This window comes from Sinocyclocheilus grahami, unplaced genomic scaffold, assembly GCF_001515645.1.
Source record: "Sinocyclocheilus grahami isolate Dianchi unplaced genomic scaffold, SAMN03320097.WGS_v1.1 scaffold1209.1, whole genome shotgun sequence".
Classification (NCBI taxonomy): domain Eukaryota; kingdom Metazoa; phylum Chordata; class Actinopteri; order Cypriniformes; family Cyprinidae; genus Sinocyclocheilus; species Sinocyclocheilus grahami.
Genome location: NW_015506388.1, coordinates 348,796 through 371,798, shown reverse-complemented (window position 1 = coordinate 371,798; position 23,003 = coordinate 348,796). Strand labels below are relative to the sequence as shown.

General features: G+C 41.1%; 1 protein-coding gene across 1 annotated transcript in view; it reads left to right on the top strand.

Moving 5' to 3' along the window:
• Window positions 1-23,003, top strand: part of LOC107568042 (contactin-3-like) — an 81,011-nt gene that overhangs the window by 12,609 nt on the left and 45,399 nt on the right. Inside the window, exons 3-6 of the mRNA XM_016253879.1 lie at window positions 14,757-14,932; window positions 20,231-20,323; window positions 20,890-21,093; window positions 22,773-22,875. Coding sequence (XP_016109365.1) covers window positions 14,757-14,932; window positions 20,231-20,323; window positions 20,890-21,093; window positions 22,773-22,875 — 576 coding nt within the window. The remainder of the gene's footprint in view (window positions 1-14,756; window positions 14,933-20,230; window positions 20,324-20,889; window positions 21,094-22,772; window positions 22,876-23,003) is intronic.

Here is a 23,003-nt window from a genome sequence, read left to right as displayed (position 1 = left end):
GGCTAAGGCTAAGGCTAAGGCTAAGGCTAAGGCTAAGGCTAAGGCTAAGGCTAAGGCTAAGGCTAAGGCTAAGGCTAAGGCTAAGGCTAAGGCTAAGGCTAAGGCTAAGGCAACAAACGAGGGCTCTGTAGAGTCGCTATCGCTAGGGGAGTGATAAATGCGGAACAATACTCGGCAGAGGGAAGGGATAAGAGTGAGTGTTATATAGTGAGGGAGTGATATGAAACAGCTGGGTGCAATCAGTGTAAACAGGTGTGTGCAATTCGTGCTGAGTGCAATCAGTAATGCATGATGGGAAATGTAGTCCGGGGTGCTATGCAACAGTTTGTGTGGTGCGAGAGTCAATGAAAAGGAAAGTTCATGGACCGGATTCGTGACACTAACATACACTACCAGTAAAAAGTTTTTGAACAATAAGATTTTTAATGTTTTTAAAGAATTCTCTTCTGCTCACCAAGCCTGCATTTATTTGATCCAAAATACAGCAAAAACAGTAACATTTTGAAATATTTTTACTATTTAAAATAACGGTTTTCTATTTGAAAATATTTTAAAATGTAATTTCTTTCTGTGATTTCAAAGCTATATTTTTAGCATCATTACTCCAGTCACACGATCCTTCAGAAATCATTCTAATATTCTGATTTGCTGCTCAAAATAATTGATTATTATGTTGAAAACAGCTGAGTAGATTTTTTTCAGGTTTCTTTGATGAATAGAAAGTTCAGAAGAACAGCATTTATCTGAAATCAAACTCTTTTGTAACATTATAAACATTATAAATGTCTTTATCATCACTTTTGATCAATTTAAAGCATCCTTGCTAAATAAAAGTATTAATTTCTATAATTTCCAAAAACAAAAAAGAAAGAAATCATACTGACTCCAAGCTTTTGAATGGTATAGTGCAGGGATCCTCAAATCTGGCCCACGAGATCCACTTTCCTGCAGAGTTTAGCGCTAACCCTAATCAAACACACCTGAGCAAGCGAATCAATGTCTTCAGGATCATTAGAAAATCACAGGTAGGTGAGTTTGATCAGGGTTGGAGCTAAACTCTGCAGCGCATTGGCCCTCCAGGGCAAGATTTGAGGAACCCTAGTATAGTGTATAATGTTACAAAAGCTTTTTATTTCAGATAAATGCTTTTTCTTCTTCTTTGATCTTTCTATTCATCAAAGAATCCTGAAAAAAATGTACTCAACTGTTTTAAATATTGATAATCAGCAAATCAGCATATTAGAATGATTTCTGGATCATGTGACACTGAAGACTGGAGTAAGGATGCTATCAGGTACGTTTAGGGTTGGGTTTGGTTTGGTGTAGGGAGTATGTTATTTCCTAACATGATAATAACATGTAATAAAAAACACAGCAATACATGCCTGTACCAACATAACAATGTGTCATAGTCACATATTGAATGCGCGTTTTAGCGTGCTTCAGACTGGCTAGGGTCTGATTTATGACATCCTGTGTCTTGGGCCTCTTGTGGAATTTTGGGCTCCTCATGTTTCAACCATGTTTTGACCAAATCTTAGATTGTCTGATTCGGTCTGATAACCTACAGCCTCTCACTGGACATTTAATTTTTAAACTGCGGCGAAATGTGAAGTAAGTTAATATCTGTATTGCAGTAACTAGCACATATTTCCAATGAGCCTTGGTTGCACAATGTTCTCTTACCGTTCCTGATTCTTACACAAACTCACAGTGTTCGGCGGGGTTTTGCAGCTATCAGAGCAGAAATTAAAGTTGCTGCTCTCCTCTCCTTCACTTTCATTTGAGAGATCAGAAAAAGCCCATACATACACCTGCCCCTCAAAGAAATCAGGAAAGTGGACAAAAGAGACGGATGAAAACACCAGGGGTAAACGGGAATATGTCTCCCACTTGTGATCCAGTCAAATCAAACGCATCTTGATACCAGGTGTAAACAGGGAATTAGACACAGACATTCTAAAGACACAACACTCTAATCACCATCCAGAATGGTTGCTGTGCTCATCTCAGTTCAGGAACAGATTTCTTTGCCCAGTTGAAAGCACATGGGTGATGGCCTTACTGTAGTCTTTATAGGCCTGTGCATTCTTCGTTTTCTACTAATCATCTTTTTGCTCTTTCTCTTGCTGTGCCGCACGTCACGCAGTGTGGTGCCTGAGCCTTAACCTGCACACTTCTCTTGATGTGTAAATAGGGCTGAAGCGCTTCTTCTTTGGCTCCTTCCTGCTATAGAGCAGGGAAGCTGAGTTGACAGCTCTCTAGAATAAATTGCCCGGCTACAATTGTGAGTTTCATAAAAACTGAAGGTAGATGCACTTTTAAATTACTCTCACCGGATGGTTCTTGAACAGTGCAACACTTGCTCCCTGTCAAAATATAATTTTTACCACCCAAGTTTCCTGACACCCTGGTGAAAAATATATTGACAAAGCAACTCCAAAGAATAAAGATTTGATAAACTTGAAGTGAGTCAGTCTGCAGAGTTTAAATGAAGCACGTGCTAAAATGATTTGTGCAAAGGACAAGGTAATTGCTTGAAAGAATACATCAAACCCTGAATTCAAAATATCCAGTCTTTCAAAGTTATATTAGAAATCCCAAACTCCTGTCCTGCTGCGACTTGCATGAGAAATGAGTTTCCTTAATAGATGCATCCTTCCTCAGTGAATACAAATACTGATAAATGCTGCAGTAAAGACCAAATTATGGTTTTGACTTCAAGCTTAAAGAACAAAAGTCCTTGTGTACCATTTTGGCAGACTTCTTATGTTTTGGGACTACTAGGGCTTGGTGATATAGCTTACTAAAAATGTATTGCATAGTTTGGACAGTCTTCATGATGTATTTGGATTAGAGGAGCCATAATTTCAGCCAAACAGCATAGGTGTCATTTAGAAACTTTAGAATATTTTCCTGGGCGCTCCTTGTGGTTCATTGGTGGTGGAAAGCGACAACAATGTTTTTGCTTGCACACAAACAAGCGCCCTCTTTTATATTGCTTATTTGTGACCACAAATTATTCCAAGTGAAATTGAAAAATGAACTGCAAACTGTAGGTCTGTTAAGACCTGTTCAGTACGATAACTTTAAAGTGTATTAATCAATCAAATTTCTATGAGAATAGGAAAGTCCACAGCGATATAATGATAAAATCTTAAACATATCTTTCAGAATTGATCAATGATAAAAAACATTGACAGCCAATCAGAATCGACCTGACTTTGAAGATTTCAAGAGTTTAATGCTGCAGAGGACATAACTGCAACATGCGTTTATAATAAATAGAACATTATCATCCATTGGTGTGGACACTAATATAGTTTTTGTTAGGGCTTGGTGGTATGATGTGGCGATGATATGAAGGCCCAATCCCAATTCTATTTTATACCCCTTCACCTACCCATAGGCCTGCCCCTTCCCCTTGGCCCTTGAAACAGTGTGACAAGGGGTAGGGGTAAAAATATTCCTCTAAGAAATGAGACACCACTACTACACCATTACAAGTCATTATTAGTGCTAATCACGATTAATCGCATCCAAATGTCTATGGTGGTTACGGCCCTGATCAGACGTGCAGTCGGTTAATGGTTTAACATTAGCAAACTTCAGTGATTTTTTTGCAAACGTCCCTTTGAAGAACATGACCGTAAATATGAACCAGATTGAATGTAACAAAAAACAAAATGATTACTTTTCATTAAAATCCTTATTAATGCCATAAATATGTACATTTATGGGTCTTCTTGTTCGTGTTGCCGCTGTAGACGGTGTATGCTGAGATAATTCTCATACCCCTTCGTTTGAAGTGGGGTCCCGAAAAATCTTTGTTTGCAGGGCTATCTGGCCCTTCCCCCTACCCCACCCCTCCAACCAAAAGAGAATCTAGACACCCCTACCCCTTCACGTAAACGAGCAAAATAGAGGGGTAAAGGGGAGAGGGAAGGGGTAAGGAGTAGAAATGGGATTGGGCCGAAGTCTCTATCTCTATCTAGTCTCTAGTAAAGTGTTGACAGCAGCTTTACAGACCTGCCGCCATCTGAACATTAATGTTAATCAAACAACAAAACACAGGACAAAATGTTTAATGCTCTTAACTGAATAACTTTCTTTATCTTTATTAAGAATCGTTATATTTAATTCATACACTGAAGACTATGCAGTGTTTTATTTTTTACATTTGATTATTAAATTTCTGTAATATTTCTTACTATGTTAGCTAAACCTTCTGTACCTGAAAACAACTTACATTTAATTTGTATCATTGTTCTATTGTGTTTGTCCTATTGTCTGTAATTTGCTTCTTTGTTCTCATTTTTAAATAACAAAAATAACAAATAACTATTTTGTGGTGTATATCCTTATTGTGAAATAATTTTAGCATATTGTGAAATAAGATTTTGGTCATATAGTTATAACCACACCTAGTTATCATTATATCATTATCATTATAGTTAACTTTTATTAGTGTGAATGGTTCTTTAGTCTGATTTAACCAAAGTGAACAGCCTGAGTGAATGCAGTTCTTGTTTTGGTTTCTCTTAAACCGTTTTAAAGCATTGAGAGTGTCTGGCCCACGTGTGTGTGTGTGTGTGTGTGTGTGTGTGTGTGTGTGTAAGCCACAGCCAGAGACTGGTCTCCAGGGCGGTCCACAGGTGATGAAGGTCTGAGCACCATGAGATGAGCCTGGTGCTTTGGATCCCACACCAGCAGTCATATCAATGATGTCACCCCCCCTCATACAAAATTGATATGAACAGCACAGGGTCGACTCAAGTTCAGCCTAAGCCACACTGGAGACTCGGCACTTTCCAGGAAAGCCCTGAGGCAAACGTAACCCCACTTCACACCTCCCTTCACTCAATCTCTGTTTTCTCCTGCCATCACAGTCTGTACGGATGTGTCACCTATTTGGCACTGTGTGTCAAGTGTCACTTGCCTCGCAACTATTTTTACCCAACTGAAAACCGCTTATTGATGTCGAACGTTTCTTATTTGCATTGCTCACGAAAGACCTCACATTAGAAGCAGCTGATGATTTGTGCGGAGTGAGAAAGCTATTACATTCTGAGATGTCAAGAGCGTTTTGTTCTTGGCCCTTACACTGATCCCTGCTACGTTCATGACATATACAGCTGCTCTTAGAGATAAACATGCTGAAAAGAAAAGATAATACATATACACTACATGGGTGAAAACACAGTAAGAGGCTGTGACTGGAACCAATGCATTGAGTCAAGTGATATATTCCATCATATTTGCTCATTTATGGATGTATGGTTAACCTGTTGTGCCATCGACTAAAGCCACACTTGACAGCAAATGGGCATTCTTAAGAATAAATTTGTGAATTTCACACCGTGGGTGGTGAAAACCAGATCATGGCCTTCCTTGTCTGTCATTTTACCTCTAAACTGCGCTTTGTCAGGGTTCCCACACGTCCTGGAAACCCTGTAAAATTGATGACTAATTTTCCAGTCCTGGAAAACACATGGACAATTTGTGAGGCCGGTGGAGTAAATGCTAATGCACGACACCTGCACCACTCACCGGTCTCGAGTCCCACGGAGGAGCTCCGGAAGGATAAAAGGAGGAGTGATGACAGTGTTGGACGAGAGAGGAACAGACCTGGACTTTATTTTGTGTTTTGTGTGCTGCAGTCGTCCGCGAGGGGCTGCCGCTTTACTTTCAATTTGTGTTTGTTTATTTTATTAAAATCTTTAAACGCTCGCCGGTTCCCGCCTCCTTCTTCCCGAACTATGAATGTTGTTACATTGGTGCCGAAACTCGGGAGGAAGAAGGAGGCATTAGCATTTACTCCACCGGCCTCGCTCCGTTCCCACGGCTCTCGGCCCCGCCCCTCTCGTCACAGTATACAATAAGCTGCGTCCCAAATAACGCACTATACACTATGCACTTATACACTATGTACTTATGCACTCTGTACTCAACCAGAGTGCACCAGGAGTGCCCAACCTTTTTTGAACAAAGATCTACTTTTAAATTTGTCAGTGTGCCGAGATCTACCAGTCCAAACAGAAAGCAAGTCACATATTAATTATGCACAAAACAAACAGAAAAGTAGCCCTTAATAATCCATATATAATAAAACAGTCTAATTCTAGTGACAATAAGTTATTTCTCTACCTTAGTGGGACCTCTGGCACTGGGAGGAGGCAGCTAGTTTCTTGTAGTCAGGGCAGTAGGAGCTGGTTGCAAGCCTTAAGCAGGCCACAAGGTGGTCATCAGTCATTGTAGATCTGTACTTTGACTTGATGATTTTCATGTGAGAGAAAGCACACTCACACAGATAGGTTGATCCGAAAAGTGCTGTCAAGTTGAAAGCACATATTCTGAGGTTGTGATACTTTTGTTCAGGCAGTAAGTTCCAGAACTTTCCAGTCATGCCAGGTGTTGCCCTGGATTTGATTTCAATGTCATTTTGCAGTGTGAGAATCTCATTCTCAAGAGCAGAGGCAGCCTTACCCTTGGTGTTTGGCCTGATAAAAATGGACTGCTGTGCTGCTAACTGCCCCTTCAATTCCGGACTTTTCGGGTGCGTAGAGCTGATTTAGCCGGGAAATCTGCATCATAGCTTTTGTGCACAGTTTTGAAATGCCGCTCCAAATTGCCCTTCTTCGGTAAGGCCACGCTTGCATTGCAAATAAGACAGATGGACTTCGAATTTGAATAAACAAAAAAATAATCCTCTTCCCAGTCTGAATGAAAATTATATGTTTTCGGTTTTTTGGCTTCTGCCATAGTTGCGTTAACTTTGCTGAAGTCGCAGCTCTCTCAACTTCTCCGCTTAAACAGCGAGTCCCTGCTAATAACGTAACGTGCCTAGCTAAAACCCTGGCTGAATTCAAATTAGTGTACTAGCATACTACTCTTGCTATTTCTGCCATATATTTATATGAAATAGTATGAGTAGTATAGTATGCGATTTCGAATTCAGCCGCTAATTTCATCGGTTTAATTTTTTTTCCCATAAATCAATCCTATTGGTCACACTTTACGTCTGTCAGTGGATATTACAAATATTTAACAACCAGTGAAAACCATTAAAAGAGCTTGTGCTAAATCTCGTTACTCCATTGGACTGTCAAGCAAAACCTCACAGCTCATAGCTCCTCGCAGCTCCAATCAATAGTATCCAGCTGCAGACCTGCAGCACCAGCAGTTTCCGCAGCTCCGGCACACACTACAGCACAGAGCTGAACGTAATCAGTGATCTTGTAAGGGTAAATAAAGAACTTTTTTTTTTTAAATAAGTACAGCGTTTTCTTTACTCAAGAAATGTTATGTCTATAAAGGTTAATATTTAATGTATTTGAGGTCTGAGACATGGGAACGATGAAGAGAGAGAAAGGGCAAACCAGAGGGCAATTTACTCTCGCGATCGACTGGAAAGCAGTCTGCGATCGACTGGTCGACCGCGATCGACTGGTTGGGCACCCCTGATGTAGAGTATAAGTTATATAAGGCTATTTTATCATTCATAATTGGAGTCTGATAGCCCCTCCCACTTCGCTACGTAATTAAAGCTGCGACAGTTGAGTGCATGAAGTATCCAACATTCCACACTGTGCGTCATCCGGGTATTTAAAGTGCACTTTTTCTTTTTGGAATTTTCAGTGTGAACACTCCTCACACTATTTATACTACAAAACGTCATAGAATAGTGCATAAGTACGCAATTTGGGACGCACCCAAATTTATAAGTGTCCCAAATTATAAGTGTCCCAAATTTTGTTTATAAGCGCAATGCTGCTTTGTTTACAGCGGTAACCAGGAAAACACTATATCATTTCATAAGTGCCACCTGCTGTCAGAGAGTGAATTTACGTTCTCATTCATCCCATCTGCTGTTTCTGTTTAGTGCAGATGTTTTATGTAGGCTAGTATAATTTCACAAAACTAAAGTCAAAATATTCAGTTTTTGCTTCAGAATCTTACAGCCTCTCACTTCCACCAATATGGATTAACGATTTTGATGACATCACCCTGCAGCTTCTTGTCAAAGTTTCTGTCCAATCAAATGCTCTCTAGAATCTGAAGCGTCGCGCCCCCTACACTATAGACGCTTCGTCTGAAATTGGTCACTTGTTCACAGAATTCGTTTTTTCTGTATGGTGAATGGCACATAGTGAACTATATAGGGGATAGGGAACTATTCAGATTCAGTGTAAAAATGCTTTCAGTTTCATGCCTTAACCCAAGAGATATTACCAAATAAAGAAAACCAAAAAAATCTTGCTGTAGGTAAAAGGACACAGAACAAAGAGCATTCCATATAGTCTTGTTGCTACACTGTTGTTTTAAAACATCAACTTCATCAATGAAAATGTTTCCACAAGAATTATCCATGTTGATTTCCTCTGAAATACAGTTCCACTCTTTGGAATCGCGTCAAGAACAATAGCAAATTCTTTAACTGGTAATTTGAATTTTGAAGAAATTCAGTGTATGACAACAAATATCCATGCTCTCTTAGAAATAAAAGTACAAAAGCTGTCACTGGGGCAGCACCTTTTCAAAAGGTACACTTTTGTACCTATTAAGTTCTAAAATGTACCTTTAAGGTACCAAAAAGGACCCTTTAGGTACAAAAATGTACCTTTTGAAAAGGTACTGCCCCAGTTAATTATTCTTATCTCTTGCTTTAATCGGTATTGGAGTCGGCCATGAAAAGTCAAGATTGGTGTAAATTGTAAAGATGTAACAATACCAGCCTTTCTGCAGCTGCTTTCAAACAGTTCATATTTATCACTTTCCTTGAAGATATTCCTTGATAACATTTCAGAGATGTTCAAGTTAGTCAGAATCCACTCATTTTTCACTTGACCCTATTAAAGCAATACTTAATTTAAAAAAATTTGAAGGATACTTGCCAATATTTTAAAAGTTGTTGTTGTTGTTGTTTCCTCAGTATGGAAGTGATCCTGAGAAATCTTGTTTTGGAAATATGAGAGGAATGTTGTTTCATAAATGTGGAATATTAGTTCCCTTTCAGTCGGTCACTCTCGACGTCACGTCGGATGACCGACGAATTGGGATCTCACTTAGAGGGACCAATCTACTTTGAGTGTAAACTAAACGAGCCAATGCACATTAGCATGCGATTATTGCATCCAGCTGCCGCTGATCACAGCATGAGTATAAGTAGGCAGCAGATGCAGCGCATATTCCGCTTTTCGCTTCGGAGCTGAGCGATCACATCGTTCTGCTCCTGACTACTCTACTGAGAGAAGAAGACTGAACGAGTTCAGCGCACTCTTGGAGAGCTCTTCGTGTTGGCGCTTCAGCGGTGGTGGTTTCCCGTGTCGAGTAGGTTACACACATCAGGCTGCACTACCCCCTGTTTGTGTTGCAGGTGATCATCTCCCCTGTGCGCCTCAGCACGCTAAAAGAGCTTTTTCCCTAAAAGAGCAATTTCGGGTGCGTCTTTTTAAAGACGACGTTGCGTGGCAAGCTTGACGTTACGTCTTTGTAAAGACAATGTGGGTCGTGCTATAGACAACGTATCACCCGGGCATTTCTGGATGCGATCGTTACCTGGCGCTGGGTGATGGTCATGATCGCTGCCTCACGTGCCTGGGCATTTAGCACGCTGAGGTGGCGTTTGTAGATGAGTCATCTTCTCATTGCGGGAAGATGATCATCTCGGAGTCGCGGGCCAAGTTCCGTTTCCTCAAGGGGTGGAGTTCCGTTGCCTCTGCCTCGATCTAGTTCTCCTCATGGCGGCAGCCAGGCGGGGCCTACTTCAGGCAGTAGGACGGGCGGTCTGAGGCACTCCGCAGCCAGTTGAGCTGCCAATGAAACGTGCTGGGCCCTCTACAAGGAGCGTACCAGCCGTATCCTTTGGCACTCCTCCCGACGACCGGATGTCGATCGCTGCATCGGAGGGTGAGCCAGAGCTTTCTGGAGAGGAAGATTCGGCTGCGCTGCTCTCCTCCGGGACTGTAGCAATGCCTGAATCGGATCCGGAAATAACGGCTATGCTTTCCCGGGCCGCCGTAGGGGTAGGGCTCGAGTGGAGACTTCCAGCGTGTCCCGAGCCCTCAAGGTTGGATGATTGGTTCTTCGGGGTGGTCCGCGTTGGTTCTCAGCGCTCCGCCTCAGTGCATGAGGGGCTCACCAGGTCTTGGATGGCACCTTTTATTGCCGGAAACCGATCTGCTGGTTCCTCCTCCCTCACCACCCTTGACGGTGGTGAAGCTAGGGGGTATACAGGGGCCCCCCAGTGGAGCGGTCGGTTGCGATGCAAGTGTGCCTAATACCGCCACCACCCGGCAGGGCGAACCGTGCCTCCCCTCCCAGGTCTGTAGGTACTCGACTGGCCAGTGATGCTTATACAGCCTGTGGAGAAGCTGCCTCCGCCTTATATGCTACGGCATTACTGCAGGTTCTTCAGGCTAAGGCACTGAGGGACCCGCACGAGGGTGGTCATGACCCAGAAGTTCTCAAAGAACTCCGCACCGCTACGTACTTCGCGCCACGAGCGACGAAGGTCTCTGGGTCGTGCGATGTCCACTATGGTGGTCCAGAAGTGCCAAAACTGGCTGTGTCTGGTCGATATGAGGGACGCCGACAAAGTTCAGTTCCTTAATGCTCCTGTGTCCCAGACTGGCCTCTTCGGCGATGCGGTCGCATGGCCCAGCAACTCTCGGCTGTACAGAAGCAGACTGAAGCGTCCACCCGTCCGCCGGCCGCAGTGCCCCAGCCTGCTCATCGCCCCGGGACTGGCGACCCAGAGAGGGAGGAAGCTGCTCTCGGGGGATGGTGAAGGCACCTCTCCCTCCCCCGGAGTAGGGCCGAGTGGAGAATCTGGAAAATCTCGACGAAAGAGCGGTTTTCTCTGTCTCTGGGAGGGTACGGAGAGTCGTGGATGGACCAACACCGGACCACGCTCATCCTCCTCCTTCGCCAGCTGGCAGCAGCGGGCGGTTCGAGAGAGTCAACGAAGGCCCTACTCACGCACCCTCTGCCAACCTGTGGAATCAGGTAAGCATTGCACCGCACACTCAGACCCTTCTTCGGTCGGCTCACAAGCCGCCTGAGTTGGGTCCCTGCGTTCCACTTCGCTGCCCCACTGCGGGTATGGCAGTGGTTCCGTTGGTCCCGCTTGCACGGTATCTGGGTGCCTGGCTAGAGCTACCCAGCCCATCTCGTTGGTTTCTGCAGTCCATCAGCCTCGGCTATGCGATTCAGTTCGCCCAGCGTCCCCCCAAGTTCAGTGGCATCCGCTTCACAACAGTGAAGGCGGCCGATGGTCCTGTCTTGCGGGCGGAGGTCGCAGTCCAACTGGCGAAGGATTCGATAGAGCCGGTCCCTCCAGCCGATATGATGATTGGGTTTTACAGCTCCTACTTCATGTGTTTCCCCCAGTGAGCCTTCTTGCACAGATACTGTGCAAGGTCAGGGAGGACGAGGAGCAGGTCCTGTTGGTGGCACCCTATTGGCCTACCCGGACCTGGTTCCCGGAACTAATGCTCCTCGCGACAGGCCCTACTTGGCCGATTCCTCTGAGGAAGGATCTACTGACTCAGAGACAGGGCACCCTTTGGCACCCACGTCCAGACCTCTGGAAACTTCATGTCTGGTCCCTGGACGGGACGCGGAGGTTCTAAGTGACCTACCCCAAGAGGTAGTGACACAATCACTTCAGCGAGAGCACCGTCTACGAGACACGCTTACGCTTTGAAGTGGAACCTGTTCGTTGAGTGGTGTTCTTCTCACCGAGAAGACCCCCAAATATGCCAGATCAGAGTCGTGCTGTCCTTTTTGCAGCAAGGGTTGGAGCGAAGGCTGTCTCCCTCCACCCTCAAAGTCTATGTCGCTGCAATCGCTGCCCTTAAAGTTTATGTCGCTGCAATCGCTGCTAACCATGACCCCATAGAAGAGAAGTCGCTGGGGAAACATGACCTGGTCATCAGGTACCTTAAGGGGGCGAAAAGGTAAATCCTCTACGGCCCCCCTCTATACCCTCTTAGGACCTGACTCTAGTGCTCACAGCACTACAGCAGGGCCCATTCGAGCCTTTGCAGGCGGTTGAGCTGAAGTTTCTGTCAATGAAAACTCGGCTCCTGCTTGCATTTGCCTCCATCAAGAGGGTAGGAGACCTGCATGCATTTTTGGTCGATGATTCGTGCCTAGAGTTTGGGCCGGCTGACTCCCAGGTAACCCTGAGGCCCCAGCCCGGCTATGTGCCCAAGGTTCCCGCTACTCCCTTCAGGGATCAGGTGGTGAGCCTGCAAGCGCTGCCCTCAGAGATGGTAGACCCAGCCCTAGCTTTGCTCTGTCCCGTCCGAGCCTTAAGGTGCTATGTAGACCGGACGCAAAGCTTCAGGACCTCAGACCAGCTCTTTGTCTGTCACGGAGGCCGGCAGAAGGGGAATGCCATCTCTAAGCAGAGGATGGCCCACTGGTTAATGGACGCCATCACCCTGCCGTATTAGGCACAGGTTGTGCCCTGCCCGTTCAGGTTGTGAGCTCATTCAACTAGAGTGTTGCATCCTCCTGGGCGCTGGCTCTGCGGGCTGGGCGACCCCTAACACGTCCGCTAGATTCTATAGCCTTCGTGTGGAGCCGGTATCCTCCTGTGTTCTCACCTCAAACAGGTAGAAGCACTGAGAGGCCCTGGCTTCGGGTCGGGTTTCTAAAACCATTCCAGAGAGTCCATATAGTAGACCCTGTTGAGCTCCTCCGTCCCCTCGGCAGCCAGACTTGGCGGAGCGTCCGGCGCCAGGCCGTCACTCGTTGAAACCTCGAGAACCGGTAGAAGGCTGGGTTCCATATGTAAGACCTAAGTGGATCCCATATGTGTAAAGTCCACGGTATAGCCTTGAGCCCGTGTTTCCCCGGCAGACTTCTGCCATTCCAAGAGGGTTACAATCACCTCCAATCTTCCATATGCACCTAAGGAATGTTCATATGTGTATTTGCTTCCGAAACCTCCTTCAGGAAGGTTGGAGCTTGCGTAACGTCCCTGTTCCAAGTAGAATGGGTACGTTTTCCCAGTGTTGTCCAGTCTTACTCATTGGGTAGTGCCATAGCAGCAGTAGCTGGTCCTCTTGTGCAAGCCCTGGCCTACGCCAAAAAGTAAGGGCACAGGTGGCCTCCACAGGACACTGGAAGGGGCAGTACCTGTGGCCCTTTGTTAGGGATCCCAATTCGTCGGTCATCCGACGTGACGTCGAGAGTGACCGACTGAATGGGAACGTCTTGGTTACGTATGGTAACCCTCGGTCCCTGGAGGAGGGAACAGAGACGTCACGTCCCGTCGCCACAGCTCCTGTAGCACCGCTGAGCGGCCGGGTCACCGGCTCGGCTCCTCAGCGAAAACCTGAATATGCATTGCATCTGCTGCCTACTTATACTCACGCTGTGATCAGCGGCAGCTGGATGCAATAATCGCATGCCAATGTGCATTGGCTCGTTTAGTTTACACTCGAAGTAGATTGGTCTCTCTAAGCAAGATCCCAATTCGTCGGTCATCCGATGTGACGTCTCCGTTCCCTCCTTCAGGGAACGAGGGTTACCATACGTAACCGAGATGTTATTAAATGCATTTATTATTTTATTTTATTATATTTTATAATGTTTTTTAATTATTTATGTATTTATTATATATATACAGGTTTGGTTTGCCAGAATAAAAATTAAACGGAGTATTGCTTTTCAGTGTGCTAGCATGAATAATTTTTGATCACAAGTATGCGTAACTTACTAAAAATACCACACAGGGTTAATGTTACCAGTCTCGTGGGATTGATCTATACCGCTGTTCTCAACCAGTGAAACTTTCGAGAGGCCTCAAGATGACTTTAAAATCATTTTAAAGCAAAACAATGTTTGTTTGTAAAGTAAACTAAAGCAACTACAAATCGAGACATTTTTTATTTCATTATAACCTGTCAGCAACTGAGTTAAAAATATTTGTAAAAATCCTCATGCTTAATCCTTGTCCAGTAAATTGCAAGCTGGGAAAGTCATAGAGCCTTTGAATATTGTTGTGGATAATGGAAGGCCTTGATCACAACTCAATACGTTTTTGTTTTTTTATTTACACCTCCATTCGCTTATTTGCATTCACTGCTCATGCTAGTAAATTAGCACACAGCATCTGTTCCTGGGGTGTGTAGACACAGTTGAACTATGGGAGTTCAAGCCGGCTGACACCCTGTCAGAGTGAATGACTAGTGAGGCCTCAGGATCCTTAAATGATCTTGCGCCCTTTGAAAATCTGTCCACATTAGCGGGTTGGCCTCTGAATTGCATGCTAGTGGTTAGGGCCTCAGGTGGGCTTGGGTCTTAGGTCTTAATCATTGGCGTAGATGAGGCGTGAGAAAGTGGAATTGATGATACTCTCCGGCGCTAATCATTGCACAATAAAAAGGACAGCAAAAGAGCTGCGGGAAATCTTTCAACATAAAAAGTCGACGTGAATTGCCATTTGCAAATGATTTTACCTGTATAATATGATGCATTTCCAAGTGAAACATGTAGCTTTTCTTCACAACATTTTCATAGGCCATCAGACTGTTCAGATTTTGAAATGTTTCTTTTCTTATTGAAATGAATCAGGGATTAAGTGTAATACCAATCTGAATATGCTTTGTAATGATTAATTGATATTCCATATGACATTTGTACATCCAAAACAAAATAAATTTCAAAAGTTATCACGAAAAATCGCTCAAAATCAGCATTGAGCTTTGTGCACTATCATTTGTCTGTTTGTGTGTCTGTAGGTGGTCTCTGAACGGCACATTGATTAATCTCAGCACCGATTCCCGTCGGCGGCTATCTGGAGGAAATTTGGTCATTAGGAGTCTGGACCGTGCCCAGGATGGAGGAATATACCAGTGCACTGCCTTCAACCCACAGGGAGCAATTCTTAGCAGAAGAGCGAGCCTCCAGTTTGCATGTGAGTCATCGATTGTGCGTTATCATGCTATATTAGCACCTCAGCCGCTCAATGCAGGGTGACAGGTGTTAGAGTGGATGCTGCCAATATTGGACTAGCTTAAAGAAGAGGGAAAAAGAGTTATCAAAACCTTAATGCAACTAATGCAAATATAGCTCCTACAATAATTAATTAAATCCTTCATTCAATTATTTATAATTATAGTTGAACATAGTGCAGCATTTAGTATCAGCCCAAAGCCTTAAAGTTAGATTTTTGGCTCTTCATAGTAAAATGTCTGGGCACCTCTGATATAGACACTGAAACATACATTGTTAAGATACTATATGTGTACAGCATTAACAACTTTAGAATGATTTAATTGCATTAAATTCTATAACATGTATTCAACACACACACACACACTCACACACACATATATATATATATATATATATATATATATATATATATATATATATATATATATAAACTAAAATTATCACTGTACTTTTATCTGCCACTTTTTTTTTTTTTTACATTTCTAAAGATTTTTGGCCCTTCAAAGTAAAACTTTTGGCCAACTCTGGTATTGACACTAAAAACACACATTATTAATGTATTGACATATATATGCATATGAAAGACTTTAGAAACGTACTAATGTTTACAAAGATTCATAAAATATTGAGTTTGTGTTATTAATCGGTTGATTTTATTGCATGTAATTAATGACAATTAAATATTTTCAATTCCATTACATTAATTTAACACATTTAACTAATTTGACTCAAAATAAATATGTACATGTAATACAGTGGCGTGCAGTTCTGAAATGAGGAGGCAAAGTCTTCCGTTTTTTTTAGTTTTTTCTTATTATTATTAAATGTAAATTCATGTCCCATATTCTTGGTTAAATAAACAATACTTACACTAACAGAATAAAAATCTATTTTTTTATTTTTACATTAACAATGTAATTAATAGGCTATTCTATTTATTAAAACCAAGTATAAATCTAATCAGTTTAGTGTTTTTTTAAGCATTTTGCATGTATTCCAAAATAATAACTCAAGTCAGTAACAATTTAAACAATATATTTCATTTAAACAAATATATATTTTATTTATAAACTGATGTTCAGCTGTTCTTTGTAATAATAAACTTATTTTTAGATCATCAGTCATCAGAGCTCGGTAAACACTGGTTACAGATACGGAGATGTGCCTTTAATTTCAACAAGCTGATTGATCACTAAAAAAAACCCCACAGATCATGTTTTCAGGCCATTTGAAGTTTGATTTTGACTTGACAAAGTGGTGATATATAACTGTGTGAGTTTTTTACTTATTTTTTTATTACTCTTCCCATTAACTCTGTTATATTGTTCATTCAGACTGATTCGCAAATGCGGAACACACACATACAAAAGTGGCGGGATTTATCGCATGAACCAATCACAGTTGATCACAATCGTATCCAATCATATCGCAATTAGGGCTGGATTTTGACACAAATTTCACGATTCGATTCGATTCAATATTGATTATTTTGGATATATATCAGGTACAGTACATGCCAAATTTTCTCAAGGAAAAAAAATCCCTCAACTAATGCTGTAAAATATACATGAGAGTCAGTTGGCACTACATTACTATAATTTTGAAGGTTAAAATTGACTGATGTTAAAATTACACTTAATGAAGTTTTTAAAATAATAAAGTTACAATTACATAATATTTCTACTTCAATTAATTTGTTTGAAATATAAACCTAATGGTGGCTGTCATAAAAACTTGATTCAAATATAAATTAAACATTGAAGAACAGTAAAATGTATAATGAATATGTTATATGGTGCATATATTTAGCAAAATGCCCCTCTCTACTTCTCTATTTTTCTAGCTGACTAATGAGTTCATGGTCACTAAATATGTTTTTCTGAGGTAAATGTGACGTTACGTGACATTGTTTACAAGCCGTTATATTGACGTCGTTGTGCGGCTGAAACACTGATTGAGAGATTACATGAGACAGGATACGGCTTGTAAAGTTATACTCTTTCTTTTAACTTACCTTCGGATGTTTAGTCATATTTATTTTGTGCTGAAGCTGGTATTAATGTGGAGGAGATGATCAGTTCACGTGCGCCTCACGCTGCTGCGTCTGTAGAACTGAGGCACTACAGCGATCTGTCGCTCTACATTAAACAGCGACAAAACAGCATTTATTGTTTGAATATTGCTATACAATGGACAGAATTTGAAATCTGAGACTTTGTTTCATATTAAAAGTACCAAAGCACAATGCTTATTGCGATTTTTTGGATGGGAAGTACCCTTCAATGTTCCGTCCATTAACTGAAAACAGGCTAGAATAATCGATTCTTGGCATTTAAGAATCGATATCGTTCCGTAAAAATGAGAATTGATTGATATCGAGATATCGATATTTTTTACCCAGCCCTAATTGCAATGGAGGCATTGCTTCCCCCATTCATTCTCAATTACCCACCACCAAACTTACTGCATGCTTTAGGGGGTCTATTAAAACTCAATGGGCTCAGGGGAGGCGAGAGAGACGCAGATCCCCTGTAACTTTACAGTTTTACTTTAGAAAAAAATGTGATTTATACACTTTTTATGTCATATTTTGTCATTTTTGTGTTGTTTTATTTTTGTAATATGATTTTTTTTTCTCATATAATTTTTTGAGGAGGTACTGCCTCCATTGCCTCCTCGGAGGAAATGCCCCTGATGTAATATTATATTGAAACTAACATTATTGTCACTGTACATTTATCTGCCACTAAGCTTCAGACGAAGAAGTGATGATGTGCGCTACCGGCGCCTATTTTGTACTAGTTGCGACGGTAGTGACGTCATGGCTGTCGCCGGCCAAACAAGTTGGTGTTTTTTCAATGTAGGCTTCAGACACGGGTCACGACGAGGCGTTCCCCATAGCGACCCCTAGAGGACGCAGTGTCTCGTTCCCCTCAGGGAACCATGGTTACATAAGTAACCCGAGACGTTTTTATGTTTCTAAAGTGCATACATAATTACTTTTACGTTTTAGTACTTTTAAACATAAAAGTATGAATATCCGTATTGTATATGTCCATATACGTTTCAGCATATATCCCAAAAATTTATGTTTAAATGTTATGAGTTTGTTTGGGATCAAACTAATTATAAAGACTGTTAGAAATTTCCTGTGCATGCTATGCATGTTCTTCTGCATTATTTTAAAGGTATATCACTGTGTGCAAAAAGTGTGATTTCTATGCTACTGACATTACTGAATGCAGCCACAAAATAAATGATCTGTTCTGGCATCAAATAGCAAACAGCTAATAATCATTAATGAAAATAATCAACAATGACTTTTTATTTCATTAATTAATCTGTGTGCTGTTCATGGACAGCCTCTGATAGTCACATCATTTTACAGCAGTGAATAATGCATTTTAATGGATAAAACACATCTGAAATATAGCAGAGGTCACAGTGTAAGCAGTGCAGGAAAATGCACAATACAAACTGCCCAAAACATGAGGATGCGTCATGTTTAATGTTGCATTAAGTGCTTTAAACAAACTCTTTAAGCGTATATTTTAATATGGCTTGCTCTGTCAAGTGCTTTGACAGATGCAAGTGCTGTTTAATGTATTTTCAGACCAGCGAATAGCTTACATGTAGTCTCCCATGTACCTCTACAGTACCGTGCTATAGATGACTTCAGTTTTCCAAACCCAGAAGTATAAAAAGGGTGTAAAAATATAGTAGTTGTTACAAAAAAATGTTTTAAAGGAATTAAGAAGTTATTTTAAATATAGGAGGGTTTTGAACTAGATATTTGAAACGGATAGAATTACATTTGCATAACTGAACCTTCTAACTACTGAGCCACATTTTACCTCACTTCTCTGCGGATGGCACCATGACAAGAGACTTCCTGAAGGATGCTCCAGACTTGCGTTTAGTTGTTGTAATCAGCTAGAACATGTTACTGATGTTGGTGAGCAGGGGAGGTTCTAGAAGAATCTGTGCTATTATTGGGTGTCATAACAACTACAGACAAATTTTAAGTTGATACAAAAGTTGTATCAACTTAAAATTTTAAGACAATACAAACACTTAATTTTATGTTCAGTCAACTTGAAATGTGAAGCTAAGTGACAACTTAGATGAACACTTACTTAAAATTGAAACAACAACAACAATTTTTCATTTATTTATTTTTTTTAAATTGATGGAAGTCATTGGGGACCAGCAGCTGTTTAGTTACACACATTCTTTAAAATATTATGTTCAACAGGAGAAGGAAACTCGTACAGGTTTGGAAAACCTTGAGGGTGAGTAAATGATGGAAGAATTTTCATTTTTGCGTGAACTAACCTTATAATTTGGTGGAAATCTACTCTTTACTAAGTAGAGTAAATATACTATAAAAACATACAAACGTACATTCTTATACATACGCAAGAATAGCTTATTTAGGCCCTGTTTACACTAGTGCGTTTTTGTTTTAAAACGGCATTTTAAAATTAAAACGATCCTCGTCTACACTTGCATTTTCACTGTGTTTCAGAAACGATCTCCGTCCACACTACACAACCAAAAACGCATGTCACATGACCATTCATGCAGGTACAACAATGAGCATGATGTTATTGTTTACACGGTCATCAAGGATACGCAGAGCGAATGTGGGCAGCCATGCCATCGTTTTTAAAAGTCTCCGTTTTGGTCCATTCACACTGAAACACAACCCCCGGTGTTTATCCAATGATGAACAATTTCTATCCTGATGGGAAGTTGACAGTGACCCCAACCATAGGACATGTATGGTCACCATATCTCAACCCATTTGAACACCTATTTTGAACCGGTTGACCAAAATGGATTTTGGACCAATGCGAGTGACAGCACTCTCCACCAAAAATATGTATATTAGAAGTCTAACACTGACAATAAAGAAATGGCAAGAACATGTTACTATGATCAGAGGAGTGAGTTCTTTTGACTTGTGAATTATAATTGGCATAAATTTTAGTTTTACAGTGTAAAAAATGTATAGTGTAGCCTACATACAATCACTAGATTTGTTTTCTTGTGTGGAATTTAATTATTTATTGGAGTAAAACAAAGAAATGTATACATGTTAAGTTGGGATAAAAGAAATCAGCTCTAAGGTATTTTCATTTCATTCTAATGTGTAGCACTACTGTATCATCTGACTGTTTTGTGTGTGTGTGTGTGTGTGTGTGTGTGTGTGTGTGTGTGTGTGTGTGTGTGTGTGTGTGTGTGTGCTTTACAGACTTACATTTAAAAACTCAAACGAGAAGTGCTGTCTCTGTGCGAGAAGGCCAGGGGGTAGTTTTACTTTGTGGTACACCATCATATGCAGGAGGTAAGCTTTTATAGTGTTACTTTTTTGGTTTATAGTCTAGTTTAGCATAAATATGCTGTACACATGTGTGAAATACAGAGCTCTGACTTATCAGTGTACTCCATGGGATTTAATATGTGTTTTGAATGGGAAGAGCTCGCACGCTTTGTCGAAAGAAAAATCATTTTTAGAGACCACAGGATTCAAACACTTGAACACAATAAGGTTTTGCACCTTGTGGCCTCTAAAAATGTGTACAAATTTGAAGGACTTAATGGCTTTCAGGTGTGTGAGTTCATTTCATTTGATCTTTGAGTCTACGCACCTATTGTTTGGCTTGACATTCTTTGTCGTTTTTTATAAAGAGGCCGTTTTATACAGCTTAGGCTTCTAATTATCCTAAGATAATTTTGGATATACCTGGGTCAGATTTCAGTAGTGCTATTGGGAAAGAGAAGTGTTATCGGGGCCCTAATGATTATACCAAAAAGTACAAAGAATTTCTCATTTAAGTTCCCAAGAGTGTTTGGCTAGCCCAGTTCATTTGTTTTGAATTATATATGTTCTGTGCCCCATCTCCTTTCCAGATCTCTCATTTGCATGGGTCTTTAACGAGTACCCTTACTTTGTTCAACAAGACAATCGTCGCTTTGTCTCTCAGGAGACGGGAAACCTTTACATCGCCAAAGTCGAGCCCTCAGATGTGGGTAACTACACGTGCGTGGTGGTAAACCGCATCACTAAAGGCAAAGTCCTCAGCTCCCCGACCCCTCTGGTACTACGAACTGATGGTAAATATCAACATTTTTTCCCTGTGGGCAATTTAGTAGGCAGAAGCTAAATCATAATATCATCACTAAAGGGTTTGATTGACCTGTTGATGCAGTTAAGCATCAGGTTTGTTTGAACTGTGTCAGAGCACTTGCTGTAGGAGGTCCCACCAGCTCCATCGTCCACCACGTACATATAAAATTAAATAAAGTGCTTTAATATAGTGTATCATGTAAAATAATAAAATGAAAACTTCATTAACACACAATTCGGCCCACATAATATTAAATATTAAAAACTTCAAGAGCTTAAAGTAAATTGTGAACATGTTCTTATGCAACATTAGAAAAATGACGTGTCTAGTTGGGCTAACAGCAAAGTATATGTGTAAATTGTTTTGGACCTGGATTCAATTCCCATGGTGGAATAAACAAATATACAGTATGCTGCTGTTTTGTTTTGTCAGTAGCAGGATTTTAAATTTGTTCCATATTAGATTGAACTGATTTGATTAACTTGACCTCTCACAAACTTCTGAGTACACCTTTACACTATTACAACGATTGCTAGTAATTTTATTAGTTTACTTGCCACATGGATGATATCATTCACACACACAAAGACACATATAGACAGTTCCAGGGTATAAGGATGTAGCCTCCCAGCAGGCACTGGACATCAATATAACGTTAGGTTGACATTGGACCCCAATGTCGGACAGACGTTGCGTTTTGATTGAGAATGAAAATTGGGTTGACGTCAGTATTTGACATCAATTTGATGTTGTATTAACGTTGGCTTAACCTTGGATTTTGGTTACTTTACAACACAACCTAAAACAACAAAATATCAATGTCTGCTGACGTCGGTATTGGACATCAAATTAACATTAACATTAGACGTTGAGCTGACAATGAATTTTGGTCACCCGACATCGCAACCGAAATCAACGTCTTATGACGTTGTGTGGCTGCTAGGCTAATGTTTGTGTAATCTATTAACTAGTCTTTAGGTATGAGTGTCATGCCGTGGCTAGGGGGAGACGCGCTCCACTTATGTGATTCAGTGAGAAAGCGGTCCAAACAAACGCGAATAGACTTGTTCACAATCATGTTCGGCCAGTTCACCGAAAAGAGAGAACCGATTGGTGTTGGCACTTGGTTCTGATTAAATGTTTATGAAATATATTGAATAATGCAGATGTATAGTTGATATATCTCTGTCTTTGTATTTGGACTAATTTATTTTGCTTAGAATTTGAAAGCAACACCGAAAACACTTTCTCTGGTGTCGACTTGACAGCATGTTAACCATGCGAACACTCCTTTTAACATAACTAATTTAAAGTGTAAATTAGTTTTAGACAGTGAAGTCAGAGCTTCGTAGACAACCCTGCTTACTCTCCAAGAGATGCTTTCACAGTCCTAAACTTTGCCTAAACATAAACAATGGCTGGATAAAATATTTACCAACACTGTAAAAACTGCAGCAAACACCACACCTCTCTACGTTGTGTCAGACTCCAGATGATGGTATGAATTATTTGTTGCCTTTGTTTTAGCTGCCTGTTCTCAGAAAAAAAAAAAAAAAGCTGTTCACCTACTAACACTATTTCATATCTGTTGTATAATGTATTTTCTACTATTTTAGATCAGTGAATGAATTATGAATGGAAAAATAACACTTTTTTTCTTTATAGGCGTAATGGGTGAATATGAGCCGAAAATAGAGGTTCATTTCTCTGACATGGTTCCAGCCGCAAAGGGATCTGTTGTGACACTGGAGTGTTTTGCTTTGGGGAAGTAAGTGTGATTCCTCACCCTTTTGTAGTTACTGATGCCGATTCCTTCCTTTACGGCTATCCTGACTTTTAATGGTACTCTGGTACTTGGCCCTTTTCCACCTCTTCTCGCCACCTTTTGAACATGCT